Genomic DNA, 14,676 nt, shown 5'->3' on the forward strand with positions numbered 1-14,676 from the left:
AACATTTCACTCAGGGACGTTAAAATACAAGTAAGAATGAAATGGAACGTAGGTAATACATCAGCATGCATTCATAAATGTGAGAATGGGATGGGGTATAAGGTAGAAAATAAAAATCTGTGTGATCTGAAAATTTAAAAAAAACAAACAAAAAAAACAAAACACAACACAGCAAGAATCTTGAAACCCTAGCCCAAAAGACCAAAAAAAACCAATTCCCGCAAGTCCTGTCTTACTCATCTTAAGGTATTTTCCCATTTGCATAAAAACCCAATATACCCTACCATGCTGCTTAAAGTCTTTGCGCGTGCAAAACTTTGTGAGCAAGGGAAACGCCACCCAGACAGCACTAATAAACGCCGAGCAAAGTCCTTGAGACGTGAGAGCCATAAGGGAAACACAGTGCACAAACAGCGAGATGTCAAAGAACACTTCTCCCAGATACCGGTCGCTGGCATTCTGAAAGAAAGAGAGATATACCAGTAATCTCATCCATGGGCATTCATAAAGATCTAATATTGTGATAAAATCTCCATCCCTCAGAAGAGTTATTTTGTTTTAAAGAGCATTTTAAACTGTAAGTAAACACTACCTCCTGTCATGACATAACGAATTTAAATTGCTGCACAGGAAAGGGGCATTTAGGAAGATGGGGTAAAAACAGTACTCGTGGGGTGTCTGGGTGGCTCAGTCGGTTAAGCTTCCAACTCTTGGCTGGTTTCGGCTCAGGTCATGATCTCACGGTGCGTGGGTTCGAGCCCCGCATTAGGCTCTCTGTTGTCAGCGTGGAGCCTGCTCCGGATCCTTTGTCCCCTTCTCTCCATCCCTCCCCAACTAGCGCTCTCCTTTTCTCCTCTCTCTCTCAAAAATAAACACTTAAAAACAAAACAGAGTATCATTACTCGTATGCAATCTGTGCTTTTCTTCCACTGGGCTAAAAGGAACCTTTGGAAATTTCCTAAAATAGATTTAGGAAGGGCTCTCCTAAAAACATTCACCCCTGTAGGCTTTTCTAGTTTTGCAGCTTCCAAAGGCGAGAAGGGACCTGCAAAGAACAGCGCCACCAGCAGCACGCCTGGAAAACTGCAGGCCCTTCGGGGACCTGGCCCTCTGGGGTTTGGCTGGGTTCCCGTGTCTCTTCCTCCTCTAACTGGTCTTGTGGTGCGGCTCGGCCCCGCCCTGACTTCCTGGTGCCTTCACGTTCAGAAATTTGATCTGTATTTCTGGGCTTTGAAGTCTGAGGAGTCCCGTGCAGCACCCCGAGCTCCTCAGAAAAAAGCTGCCATAAGAACTTCATACCTCTGAACGTCTGCACCAGGGATTCCATTAACATGACCAACAAAGTTACCACTGCAGCGCAAAAACCCCAAAATTGGCACGTGGATTACTTCGAGAGCTCAAGACAGCTTCGGTCACGAGTTTTCAAAACCTGTTCAAGTTCTCTCGACAAACCCGCTCAGAAATGAAAGGCTATCGCTGCTGCACTTAGACGTACAACGCAGCGTGAAGAGGCACAGTCTTCAAAAATAATTCAGAGGAAAATGGCACTTAGGATTCGATCTCAAGCTGACTACCACCCAGATATGTAACTGTACTCAGAGATCAAACAGACGCCCCTCAAGTCTGGCTCCCCTCTCTCACCTCTGATCCCTGCCACCTGCCCACTGCCATATGTCTCTACGCTGTCACAGTCACTCGCGATCCTACTCAGAAAACGTTACTGGCCACCTCACTGATCCTCAGGGTCGTGCTCCGGCTTCACGCTGGCCTGCTCTTGCGGTTACCGTGCCACCGCCTCGTGTTCACCACGCTGAGCTTACTGACCATGACCCAAACGCATCCCGGGCGCTCCCACCTCTGACCGCCATCTGCCGCACTTCCGCTCCTGCTTCAAAACCCAGTTCACACGTCACCACCTCGTTCACAAAGCCTTCCCGACCTCCACAAACCGACTCCTCTCTCCTGGCCCCGTACCGCTCCAGCCGAACAGGCCGTTCTCTCACTTCATCCCAAGGTACTGCGAACAAGGGTCTCCCCCAGCCCCCCAGATGAAGCTGTGAGCTCCTCCAAGAGACCTGTCCTTATGAATCTCTTCCCACCGGGCCGTCGCAGGCGGCCAGGCCCACCAGGCAGCTCTGAGAATATTTGTGAAATGCGACCCGTTTTCCTTTCCATTGTGCTTTCAGCCCCAAAGTTCATGATCAGACAACTGAAATTAGTCCAAGTAAATGGAACTTCACTCATAAGCATTTCTGTCTCTGGCCCCCCTGCCTCATTAACAACGACCCCCACACCCGGGTAACATACCACTGCACTAAGAATAAGCACATGAACTTGAGTCCCATAGCACAATCTCTTGGACACGGAAGCCACAAAGACACAAGCATTAGTTCATCCATAAACAGACGGCTAGCTTCAAAGGGCCTCTTCTGGAGGTTGGCATGGAAGCGGTCCTCAGACCACAGCCCAACATCAACTGAAACGGAGACCAAGGTTCATCCACGGTCTAGCACCAAAGACATCCTTGTGGAAAGACGCTGGATTACCTAACCTTCTGTCTGCATTCTAATCCTAGCAGGGCAAACTGAAAAAACAGGTGCGCATTGGCTGTCTTGAAAATAAATATGGGAGCTAACAGATTTTTCCCTTTAAGTCACTTAGAAACTCTTTAGAAACCATGGGTCACTTTTGCATTGTAGTTTACTGTGAGTCCTGTTACACGGCTGAAACCGTTAACAATATGGGGATATTCTCCCCATCAGCATAGATCATTCTGGAACCCTATCACTCTTCCCTCTTTTTCCCCTAGGAGGTGTCCTCCCCCTGCCACAGCACATCTGCATGCCGTCAGAATCCGCATTAACACACGGGGTGAAAGGGAAAAAAAAAAAAAAAGTGAAGGAGATGGAAGAGAAACTCCGAGTGCAGCTTCAGGGCAACATGCTTCCTGCGTGTCAGTGCCCTGTGTCCGAGGGGCCCAGGCACCAGCGACGAGGAGCACGGCAGCCAGGCCCTCGTGGCGCTCAACCCACGGCCCAGCGGAGGACCGAGCCACTCACAAGAGGAATGGGCGAGCCCGGGGAGGGCTGGGGGACCAAGCGCACGGGGGCACACCGAAGCAGATTCGGCCTTGCTGTCACAACCACCCAAACGCCTCACAGCTTGATAATGGCACCGAAGCCTGCAACAAAACCCTCCAAAGCAGCAGCCTTCCAGAACCGGAACACGGTTCTGGGAGCCAGTGTTCTACGATCACGCGAAGCCATTTCTGACGCCTCCACAGGCCAAATACAATGAATCCCACCGGAGTCTGTCTCCAATCCCTGCAGGCGGCAAAAAAAAAAAAAAAATCAATAAACATGCCTAACACTTACCATGTAATAAAATCTTTTTGCGAGGGTATGGATGAGGATTATTTTGGCTGTGGCCGCGGTTCCATACAGACAGACGGACACGTAGAAGTGGTTATACCACGAGAGAGACCGTCCGATGAGAGAGACGAACACCGCTATAATGAGCACGGTAACCAGGCTGGTGAACCAGCTCACGAGAGTGATGCCGAGCCCGCAGAAGAAGTCCTTCGTGTAGTTACCAGCTGGAGACAGAACACAACGTGGACGTCACCAGCTTTATCAAACCAGTCTCACAAGCAGTAGAGTCAAAAGGGCAAACTCAAAACAAAGCAAAACAAAACATCCAGCATTGTAACTGGAAAGTAGTGAAAAGGCCCTGGGGCGAGGTTTATGACAAACCCGAACAGGGAAGGTTACTGACGAGTCGTACCCATGTAGCGTTTATGGCGAGTCTGCGGGCGCCAAACACCCGGAGACAGAAGTGGCCAGGAGCGGCTCCGACACACTCCTGACCAGGAAAGCAGAGAGCTCTAGCCTTCGCCACCTTTGCGATGCTCTGCGTATGGAAACACCGGCCTGAACGGAAGGCAGAGCTCCCCGTGAAATCGTGCCCGGAAGCTAAGGCCGGAGCGGCAGGGCTGGCGAAGTAACTGGGGCAAACTAGGCTGAACCGCGCCGCCCGCGCGTGTTAGCTCGTCACGGCCCAGACCCGCTTCTACAATGAAACGTTCTAAGGAGAAGGAAACCAACGTAACGGCAAGTGCTGGAGTCAGTGTGCTCACGCCCGGTGCGACGGGTGCACGAGACTTTTCAACGGGAGTTTTCACTCACAGTCAGTGTGTGCAAACCACTTTTCGGTAGCCCCTCTGTGGTGCTTCTGTGTATTAGGTACACAAAAACATCCTGCTGCCCCAAGACCAGAAGTGTAACGGGCACGTCCATCTGACATCCATTTGCGAACGTCTTCCAATATACATCAAATGTTGTTTTTCTTTAAGATTTTAGGCTTCCTGAAAAACTTCACGCAGATTCTTACACCCAGGCCAGTATTGCAGTTTTAGAGAAAAATACTTACTCTTCTGTCTGGGCCGCAACCATTTTTTGCCCAGGTACAACACTGCGGCCGTCACCACCATGTAGTTAATTATGGAGCCGACGCGAGAGGGGTAGGCAATGACAAATAGGCCGAGCACGTCAAAGAAGACCATGTTCCCATGGCGATACTTGGAAGAAGAAGGCAACACATCCGACGTAGCTAGGTATTTAAGAACTGCTAAAATGTTGTCACCTATCAGTAAAGAAAAGAAAGACCACAGAGTTGAATAAGCTACGCGCTGTTTGACAGAATGTGAACGACAACAGTTTCCCACCCTCTCCATCTCCCCCCGGCCACCTTTCTCATGAAATTTCTCAGATGAGGCCCAGGCCTCCGCTCTGTCTCCTCTCCACTCGGAAGCTCGGCCACCTGGCCTTCATCTCTCCTTTGTCCCAGAACTATCCTTTCTCTGCTGTTATCGAACCCAAACACTGCTGCTCATTCTGTTCACTTAACGGGTATCTCACGTAACAGCCACCGCTCTGGTTACCAGAAATTCGGTGCCGACCCAAGAGACAAAAACCCTGTCAGGAGGCCCACAGGCACCGAACAGGGAATCACACGTGCCTTAAGAATAACGAGTGTCGATTCTGTCTCAACTCAATAAAGAGAAGTACGGGCATCCCGTGGAGTCTGAGAGGTTAGGGAGGCCTTTCTGTGTAGACGCTCCTCGTCAAGCGCTTCCGTCCAGGCCGCCACCACGGAAGGACGATGGGAGCGCCCGCCCACACGGACAGATCAAGTCCCGAACGAGAGTCCAGGGGCAGAACCAGACTCCCCAGAGGTGTTCGCTCACCGACAGAGCGGAGGAGTCTGAACTGAACACGGGCAGCGAGAGGCCTTGAACCACCGACTGGCGGCCCCCCTGCCGCTCATCCCACCCCTTCCTCTGCCATCCACTTACACACCACACTACCTTATCGTGGCATTTCTGTCACTGGCTTGTCTGCCTTCAGATATGCTTTCCCCAAAAGCTCAGGCTGAGTCCTCTGTTCCAAAAACCGTTCCCATTCTCCACGCATTTGTGGCTTCCTCCAAGTCCTTCACGCCCACACCCGCGTTCCCAGTTCGGCCGAGCACTCTCCCGCCACAGTGCGATTTCCACCGCGCCGCTTCACAGAGCCCCCGTCTCCATCGGACGGAGTTCACGTCTCCTCCCTCCACGACTGCTCCGGGTCAGGTCACCTCCCCACGTTCCTATTACAGCCGATGGCACGTCCTTCCCCAGCCAGCTGGGCCCTGCACTTCGCAGCCGTCCCTGCTGCTGGCCACCTGACCCGTCCCTTCCTTCTGACCGGGCAGCTCTTCTGCGACTTCCATTCAGACCGCAGTCTGCCACTCTGCTCACCGACGGTCCACACGCGCGCGCGCACACACACACTACTCTCGCTGTGCTCTTGCCCGGAGCATCCTCTTCTACACGGGGCGGGGCCACATCCTACCAACTTGTGAGTTAAGGTTCACAGTCAGCCGCCCCTCCCCTGACTACTCCAGACCTCTCTGAAAGTACGTGGACTCCCTTGCCCTGTGTGGTCCTGACACTCATTCTAGAACCCACTCACCTGCCCTCATACCTGACCTGGACTGATGGAACTTTTCTCCACCTGGGCAAACTGCCCAGACACGTGCCTGTACCTCCTCCGACATATGCCTTCCATTCTGGCTACATGCCCGTTGCTCAGCAATCCTACGTTAACCCTGGGTCCGCTTTCTTTCCAGTGCCTCACCACCACCAATCTTCCGTTCTTAGTTGCTTATCTAGACTTCAAGGCTAAAATTCGGGCCCTCATCTCTAACTGCAAAGCCCCACCCAGCTCACGCACACCACAGGCCGCCTCCCTGAAGCACAGTCCCCGGGGATATTTACAGGTTTGCGGGTCAGCCCTAACATTCCATCTTAACACAGATCACGAGTTTACATTTGAATACCAACCTGCTCTCTGAATGGAATCTGTCAGAATTCTGTCTGCTGTGTCGTACTTGGTGTGATAGATGTATCCGTTCTCAATAAAAGCTAAGTCAATTCCTAAGACACACAGGAAAAAACAAACAAACAAAAAAGCACGTCATTTTACTTTAAAGATCAACCTTTCTTTAGGCCTATTTGTTTAATGTATCAAATTCCAAAAAGACAAAACGTCAAAGCAGTGACATGACTGCTTTGTCACACTTGTGAATGAATACCATATAAATTCTCTTCCAAATTCTTACAGAATCTGTAGCCATGGTACATAATGACCAAGGAAGTACACATGTCGGGGAGACATTGTAAGTCACACGGCAAGGGGTGGCAACACAGAGCTCAGGAGGCCATCGAAACTTCGCCATTTCCAGCCCTGCCGGGCCAAGCCGAACTCTAGATTCCCAGCAGTGGCACAAGCCGCCAGAGGAACTGGCAAAGACAGACCACAGCCAAAGTCAAAGGCCCCTCAAGGAGGTACTGCCACCTGTGGGGAATGAAGTGCTAACCAGCTGCCCGCCTCCCCCGCTCCCCCCGCCCCGTTCTGCCGCAGTGTGGGGCAAGATGACATGTTCTAGAAAAGGCAAGCATTTAAGTAGACCAGGGTTTAAAGGGGAAAAAAAAAAAAAAAAATACCAGGAAATCAGTTTCAGTGAGTCAGAATATACAGTTCTCCCGTAGAAAACATGCTTTCAGAAAAAGCTGTTTACTCACAAACCCGCAAAAAACAAAACTCGCTACTGGTTAATTGCCGTCACACCACAGCCCACGACAAATACCTGGTATGTTCCCAAAATCCCTGTAGATGCGGAAGTCGGTGTCTGAAGGAATGATCCCACTCTGGAAAACCTCCTGGGCCACCACTGACGCAAACGGGTGTTTAGCAGCAGAAACATAGGCCTGGACCAGCCACGGATTTTCAGGACCTACAAGGACAGGCGAGGACTCAGGCAAGGGAACGTGGTCATGTTTTAACACACCCTGCGTTTTAACACGGCCCTGCGGTGGTCTGGGGAGGCAGGTCCAGACTTTGTTTTCGTCTTTTTTTCTGTGTTTTCTAACCCTTCTCTGATAAGCGTATGCAACTTTCACGAGAAATCACCTTTCAGAAAGTAAAATTATTTTTAATTATAAAGTAACTGCACTATGAAAGGTTTAAGTTTAAAAATGAGAACCCACACAACAGTCCATCATTCTACGACAAGTACTGTCGCTTTTCCATCTTCAGTTGTCCTACAAACATCTGGTTGTGTGTACACAGCTGTACTCACAGGGCACGCGCAGTCTGTCCACTGTGCTTTCATTTAACATACTGAACACGTTCTCCTGAGTTGCCAGGTACTACAATTACCATTTTAATAGCTACAACTTTTCTCTGAAAACACCCTAAGTTTTGTATTACTACTGTTTATATTTTTTATCATTATTCATAATTCCGCATAACATCTTTACGCACATACGGCTTTTTCAAATGCGGGAGATTTTTCTTTGGGACGGTGAGATAAACTGTATTATTGCCCACGGCTACTCTCTGCTCCCTCCCACGTGACTCATCACGCCTCCCGCAGAAGGAGCACGTCCACATCCTCACCCTGTTCCCTGCAGGTGCGGCCCTGGAAACCGCTCTGGCCAACAGACTGTGAGTGGAGAAACATGACCCTCAGCCGAGAAGACGCTCAGGGACCATCACACAGTCCCTCCCGCCTGCTGACTTTGGCCAGGAGATCAATATGTCCCTGACAGACGCTTCTCCTTTAGTCTGGGTCCCATAACGAAGGGCACACATGGAACAAAACCACGGAACGTTCGTAAGCACAGTTATTCAGGAACCAAAACGTATTGAACAAGATATAAGCCTTTGCTGTTGTAATCCACTGAGATTCAGGTATTGTTTGTTCCAACAAAATTTAGCAAAAAGTTGACTCTGATAGGCACATCAAGTCATTGTATTTCAGGCAATCTAAGAATATCAAGATGTTTATAACTTTATAAACAAATAATCAAATTGCTTTCCTACTGAAAAAATGATCATAAAAGGTGGAGATGGGGAGGAGTGTAACACTACAAAACCAAATGCCCAGGTGACCCAGATACTCGTCACCAGACACGGATTTTAAAACTATGATGAATATTTTCAGAAACACAGCAAGAATTTTACAAGTGCAATCTATCAAAAAAAAAAAAAAAAAAGGAGTCAAATGGAAACCCTATAAAAACTGAAGTTAAGAATTTTAATAGATGGTTTACTACCAGGTGAAACACAGCGGAAGAAAGGATTATAGAGCAACAGAATTAGGACATAGAAAAAAAAAAAAAAAGGATGGAAAATATAGAAATGTATGTAAGAGACATATGTGGCACAGTTAGTTCCAGAAAAAAGAGGACACAGAATGGAGCAGAAGCAACGTTCTGAAGAAGTAACAGCCCATAATTTTCTAAAAGTCATAGAAAACATCAAACTATGAATTCAAAACGCTCTATAAACCCCAAGCAGGATAAATACAAAGAAAAAAAAATAGACCTAGCATTAAGATCTTTGCTTTTTTCTCTTTTGACACCAGTATTTTCTATTTAAATTCTAGTTAGTTAACATACAACCCAGTGATTCCTCGCTGAGAGACAACACCCAGTACTCATCCCAACGAGTGCCCTGCTTGATGCCCGTCCCCCACCCAACACCGTGCCAGCAACCCTCGGTCTGTTCTCTGTATTTAAGTCTCTTATGGTTTGTCTCCCTCTCTGTTTTTATCTGATGTGCGCTTCCCTTCCCCTGTGTTCATCTGTTTTGTTTCTCACATTCCAAGTATGAGTGAAATCACAGGATATTTGTCTTTCTCTGACTTATTTCGCTTGGCATAATATACTCTAGCTGCATCCACGTTGCTGCTGTGGAAACAGTATGAAAGTTCCTCAAGAAAAAAAAAAAGTTAAAATCAGAACTACCCCACCACCCAGCAAGATCTTTGCTTCCGAATACCATTATCCACTAAAAGGAGGTCTCCTTAGGAAATGGCTAACCCCAGCTCCGGAGCTAGGAAAGTACAAAAGTAGTCGAGCCGGGAGTGAGAAGTGCTCCAAGAAGCACCTCCGAAGGACGCAAGCTGCAGGGGAAGGGGCTACCGCTAGCCTAACTGGAGACAATTCACGCGTTAAGATGGCAGCAACAGAATACATCATCCATAAAATAAAAACACATGAAACATGGAAATGAATACACAAACAAGGGAGAACAGAAAGTCTTCGAGAACTCCAACTAATAGCTACAGACGAAATGATGGAGCCAGAACTCTTAATAGCTGGCTAACATCACGTAGAAATGCTTTGGAGCAAGAATCTCAATGTCTGCCGAAACAGGATCAAAGTCTCACGAGAAACAAGGTAGGTACAGTCTCAGAGGGCCTATCACAAAGGGGAAAGCAGTTAGAAAAACCTGGCAAATACCATCATCAAATGACCAGAAGTTACCATCATCAGTGGCCAGACAGACAGGAGATGCCTCCCGACAGGATGCACGGAGGACACAGATGTGAAAGGAGAAAGGGAAACAGCGGTGAGAAAACCTAGGTGATCAAATCTTACCATGTTAAAACACTATTACTATTACAATTAGATGTTAATAACCAAAGGTATACTATTAAAATACTATGAAGGAGCACCGGGGTGGCTCAGTCAGTTGAGCGCCCGACTTTGACTCAGGTCATGATCTTACGCTTCGTGGGTTCGAGCCCCGCATCAGGCTCTGTGCTGACGGCTCAGAGCTTGGAGCCTGCTTGGATTCCGTGTCTCCCCCACTCCCCGCAACCCTCTCCCGCTCATTCACACATGTGCGTGCTCTCTCTCTCAAAAATAAACGTTAAAAAATTTTTAAATAAAATACTATGAAAACCATATGAAAAACAGGCAAAGCTAAACTAGAAAAGAGAATATCCTGAATAGCAGGACGATAATGCTACTCTGAGGTGAGAGGGCAGGTGCTGTATCTGAGAAGGAGCAGGTGACAGCCACCTGGAGGGTGTGACAGGAGCCGGGCTTCTCACCTGGGGCTCAGAGGTATGCACCTCACCATGACTAAGTTTTACACTTCTGTATTTGTGATGTGTGTGTTATAGAATCACTGTGATATAGCTAATAAAACATGACAATAAAATGCTATTTGATCCTGGATTAGAGCTCTGATTAAAAAAAAAAAAAAAAAACACAAAAATAGGGGTGCCTGGGTGGCTCAGTTGGTGAAGTGTCTCCCGGTTTCAGCTCAAGTCATGCCTGATCTTGGGGTTCATGAGTTCAAGTCCCAAGTCAGGCTCTGCACTGACAGCACAAAGCCCACTTGGTATTCTCTTTCTCTCCCTTTCTTTCTGCCCCTACCTTGATCGTGTTCTCTCTCTCTCAAAATAAATAAACTTTAAAAAAAAAAAATACTAGGTCATTATTGGAAATCATCTACTAAATAACGGTTTTATATTGTCATATTCTATGAACATCATAAATGTACTGTTATGAAGGGACATATCCTTATTCTTTACCTACTGAGATGATTATATTGAGATTATCAATTGAGATGGTTTTTCTCTTTTATTCTGGTAATGTGTGAAATAGATTGATTTTCAAATATTAAACCATTCTCATTTAACCATTCACTAAAGTTGCAGGATATAGAATCTATATACAAAAATCAGTTACATTTCTCTACACTAATGATGAAGTGTGAGAAAGAGAAATTAAGAAAATAAATCCCACTTATAATTGCAACAAAAATAATAATATACCTAGGAATAAACTTAACCAAGGAGGTTAAACACCTGTCCACTGAAAAATTTTAAGACATTAATGAGAGAATATGAAGATTATTTACTTCCACAGATAAATGGAAAGATGATATTCCACGTTCAGGGACTAGAAGAACTAATACTGTTAACATGTCCATAATGCCCAGAACAATATACAGATTCAACGCGATCCCTATCAAAATTCCAATGGCATTTTTCACAGAAATAGAACAATTAAAAATCTGTATGGAAGCACAGAAGACTATGAATAGCCAAGACAATCTTAAGAACAACAATGCTGGAGGCACCACACTTCCTGATTTCTAACGATACTACAAAGCCACAGTAATCAAAACAGTAAGGCACTGGCATAAAAACAGATACACATCAATGGAATAGAAGAGAGAGCCCAGAGATAAACCCACACATACATGTTCAATCGATTTATGTGAAAAGAACCAAGAACATACATATACCGGGAAAGAGCAATCTCTTCAATAAATGGTGTTGCGAAAACTGGACAGCCACACGCAAAAGAATGAAATTGGACCACTCTGACATCATACACAAAAATGAACTCAAGACTGATTAAAGATTTGAACATAAAACCCAAAGCTAGGGGCACCTGGGTAGCTCAATCAGTTAAGCGTCTGACTTCGGCTCAGGTCATGATCTCTGGCTTAGGTCATGTAAAATATGATCTGTGCTGACAGGTTGGAGCCCAAAGCCCACTTCAAATTCCATGTCTCCCTCTCTCTCTCAAAAATAAACATTAAAAAAACAAACAAACAAACAATGCGGGTTTACTAATGTTCTTTGACATTGGTCTTGGCAATGATTTTTTGCATTTCACACCAAAAGCGAAGGCAACAAAAGTTAAATAAATGGAAATATGTCAAGCTAAAAAGCTTCTTCACAGCAAAGGAAACCAACAAAATTAAAAGGCAATCGGCAGAATGGGAGAAAATATTTGCCTATCCTATATCTTGATAAAGGGTAGATATCCAAAATATATAAAGCACTCCTACAACTCAGTGGCAAAAAAAAAAAAAAAAAAAAAAAAAAAATCCAATTAAAACCTGGGCAAAAGATTTGAAGAGATACGTTTCCAAATTAAGACATCCAGATAGCCAATGGGTACACGAAAAGGGGCTCACCATCACTAATCATCAGGGAAACGCAAACTGAAACCACAAGTTATCACTGCACACCTGTTAGAATGGCTTTTACCAAAAAGACAAGAGATAACAAGTGCTGGCAAGGATGTGGAGAAAAGGGAACCCTGTGTGTGCACTGCTGGTGGGAACGTAAACTGGAGCAGCCACTCTGGAAAACAGTGTGGATCCCCACGGACACTGCAGCATTATCTACGATAGGATATGGAAATAACTTAAGTGTCCATCGATGGACGAATGGATAAAGAAAACGTGGAATATGTGTACGACGGAATGGTATTCAGCCACGAAAAAGGGAATCTTGCCATTTGCGACAGGATGGATAGACCTTGAGGGCACTGTACAAAATAAGTCATACAGAAAAATAAATATCATATGATCTCTCTTATATGTGATATCTGAACAAAAACCCAAACTCATAGATACAAGGAACAGACTGACAGCTGCCGGAAGTGGGGGCTGGGGAGTGGCTGAAATGGGTGAAGGTGATGGAAAGGTACAAACTCGAAGTTATGAAGTAAGTGAGTCCTGGGGATGGCACGCACAGCATGCTGACTGGAGCTGCTAGGAGAATAGATCTTAAAAGGTCTCAACACAAGAAAAAAAATTGTAACTATGAAGATGGATGTTAACTAAATTTATTGTGGTGATCACTTTGCAGTATGTGCAAATATTGAATCATTTTGGAAACCTGAAACTTAAGGGGAAAAAACATCTCGCATTCTTGGAATAAGCTCAACTCTGTTGGAAAACATCACGTATACACACATACACATGCACACACACGTTGCTGGATTCAGTTCGCTAATATTTTATTTAGGATTTTCACATCTAGGTATGGCAGTTATCTAGCAAAGCTGAGCAGATGCACACGCGGTGACTCACTAATTCTACTCAGAAGTGAGCATACACGCACACGTGTACCAAAAGACGTTCACAAGAAAGTTCACAACAGCACCATTCCTAAGGGCCAAAACCCACAATCTAACATCACCAGTAGAGCGGACACTCTCGTCACTGGAACAGTATTTAGCAATAAAAAAGAAGTCTGCCACACACAAGACAGATGCATCTTACAGACATGCCGCTGAGTGAAAAAGGAAGCCATACGTAAGGGAAAACCGTGCGCGAGTCCATTTGGAGAAAGTGCAAATACAAGCAAAGTTAAACCTGTTAAGACAGAAGTCAGGATAGCCGTAACCCTGCTGGGAGGAAAGGCTGGGAAAGGTCGCAGGGGAGGCTTCTCGAGTACGGGCAATACTCTTAGTCTTAATGTGGGTTCTGCTCACAGGATTATATTCAGTTTATAAAAACCCCTCAGGCTAAACACGCAGAGCTGCATGCTTTTCTTTCACGATATAAGACAGAGACGCTTAAGATGTTAAGTTCATCTTCTGCATCGTGCCATGAAAAATACTTGCAGGGGCACCCGGGTGGCTCAGTCAAAGTTCTGACTCTGGCTCAGGTCACGATCCCGTGGTTCGTGAGTTCAAGCCCCACGTCAGGCTACGTCCTGGCAGCTCGGAGCCTGGAGCCTGCTCAGATTCTGTGTCTCCCTCTCTCTCTTCTCCAACCCCACTCGTGCTCTGTCTCTGTCTCTCAAAAATGAATAAACGTTAGGAGGAAAAACCTGTAAAAAATGTAAGACCTGTCAGCAGGAAAGAAATTTACAGTTTTAAATATCCACTACCCCGCCTTCACCCGCTTAGAGAGCTCCAGCCCCGCTCCGGCCTCTCACCGATCACCTGCTGAGGCTGCCAGGTCAAGCTCTGCTGTAAAAAGGAAGACAGATGGGCAAGTCAGTCAGCTCCTGGGTGAGACACTCCCCAAAGTACAAACAAGGCAAACGGAGCCCTCAGAGGAGAGATTCCGGAGCGGAGGATTTCACGCGGTGGTGAAGACTCTCGAGGAGCGGGCGCTACCACCACCCCAACTTTACAGATGAGGGACTAAAGCACGGAGCACCGTGTGACTTGTTCGAGGTTGCTCGCCGAGGGCGTGTGCTCCGGGGGGGGTGGTGGGGGGGATCTGAACACGGGTCGTCCGACTAGAGCCTGGGCTGGGCGTGCCGGGAGCCCAGCAGGACAAAGAATTCCACTCCTGAAGGAGTTTGCAATAGATGAGAAGAGAGAAATGAGCAGTGGTCTGGGGGTGAAGGAGGTCAAAGTGGTTTCCCGAAGAAGAGAGGAAAGGCGTGTCGAGTGCAGATGGAAATGATCCGACAGGGAGGGGAAAATGAACGATGGAAGAGGGAAAAATGTGAGGTCACCGTTAATACAAGCAGTCTCCCACGTGTGGACCTGGAAAGGGTTCTCAATTCTTCAGT

General features: G+C 46.7%; 1 protein-coding gene across 3 annotated transcripts in view; it reads right to left on the minus strand.

Annotated features, from left to right (window-relative positions):
- The window catches only part of ERMP1 (endoplasmic reticulum metallopeptidase 1), a 46,566-nt gene that overhangs the window by 18,830 nt on the left and 13,060 nt on the right, over positions 1–14,676 (minus strand). For all 3 annotated transcript variants that reach the window (XM_058695859.1, XM_058695858.1, XM_058695857.1), the window contains 5 exons: positions 7,189–7,335; positions 6,383–6,475; positions 4,429–4,641; positions 3,375–3,595; positions 285–459 (listed from right to left, as the gene is read on the minus strand). In XM_058695859.1, the coding sequence (XP_058551842.1) occupies positions 285–459; positions 3,375–3,595; positions 4,429–4,641; positions 6,383–6,475; positions 7,189–7,335 (849 nt within the window). The remainder of the gene's footprint in view (positions 1–284; positions 460–3,374; positions 3,596–4,428; positions 4,642–6,382; positions 6,476–7,188; positions 7,336–14,676) is intronic.

This window comes from Neofelis nebulosa, chromosome 12 (genome assembly GCF_028018385.1).
Source record: "Neofelis nebulosa isolate mNeoNeb1 chromosome 12, mNeoNeb1.pri, whole genome shotgun sequence".
Lineage (NCBI taxonomy): Eukaryota > Metazoa > Chordata > Mammalia > Carnivora > Felidae > Neofelis > Neofelis nebulosa.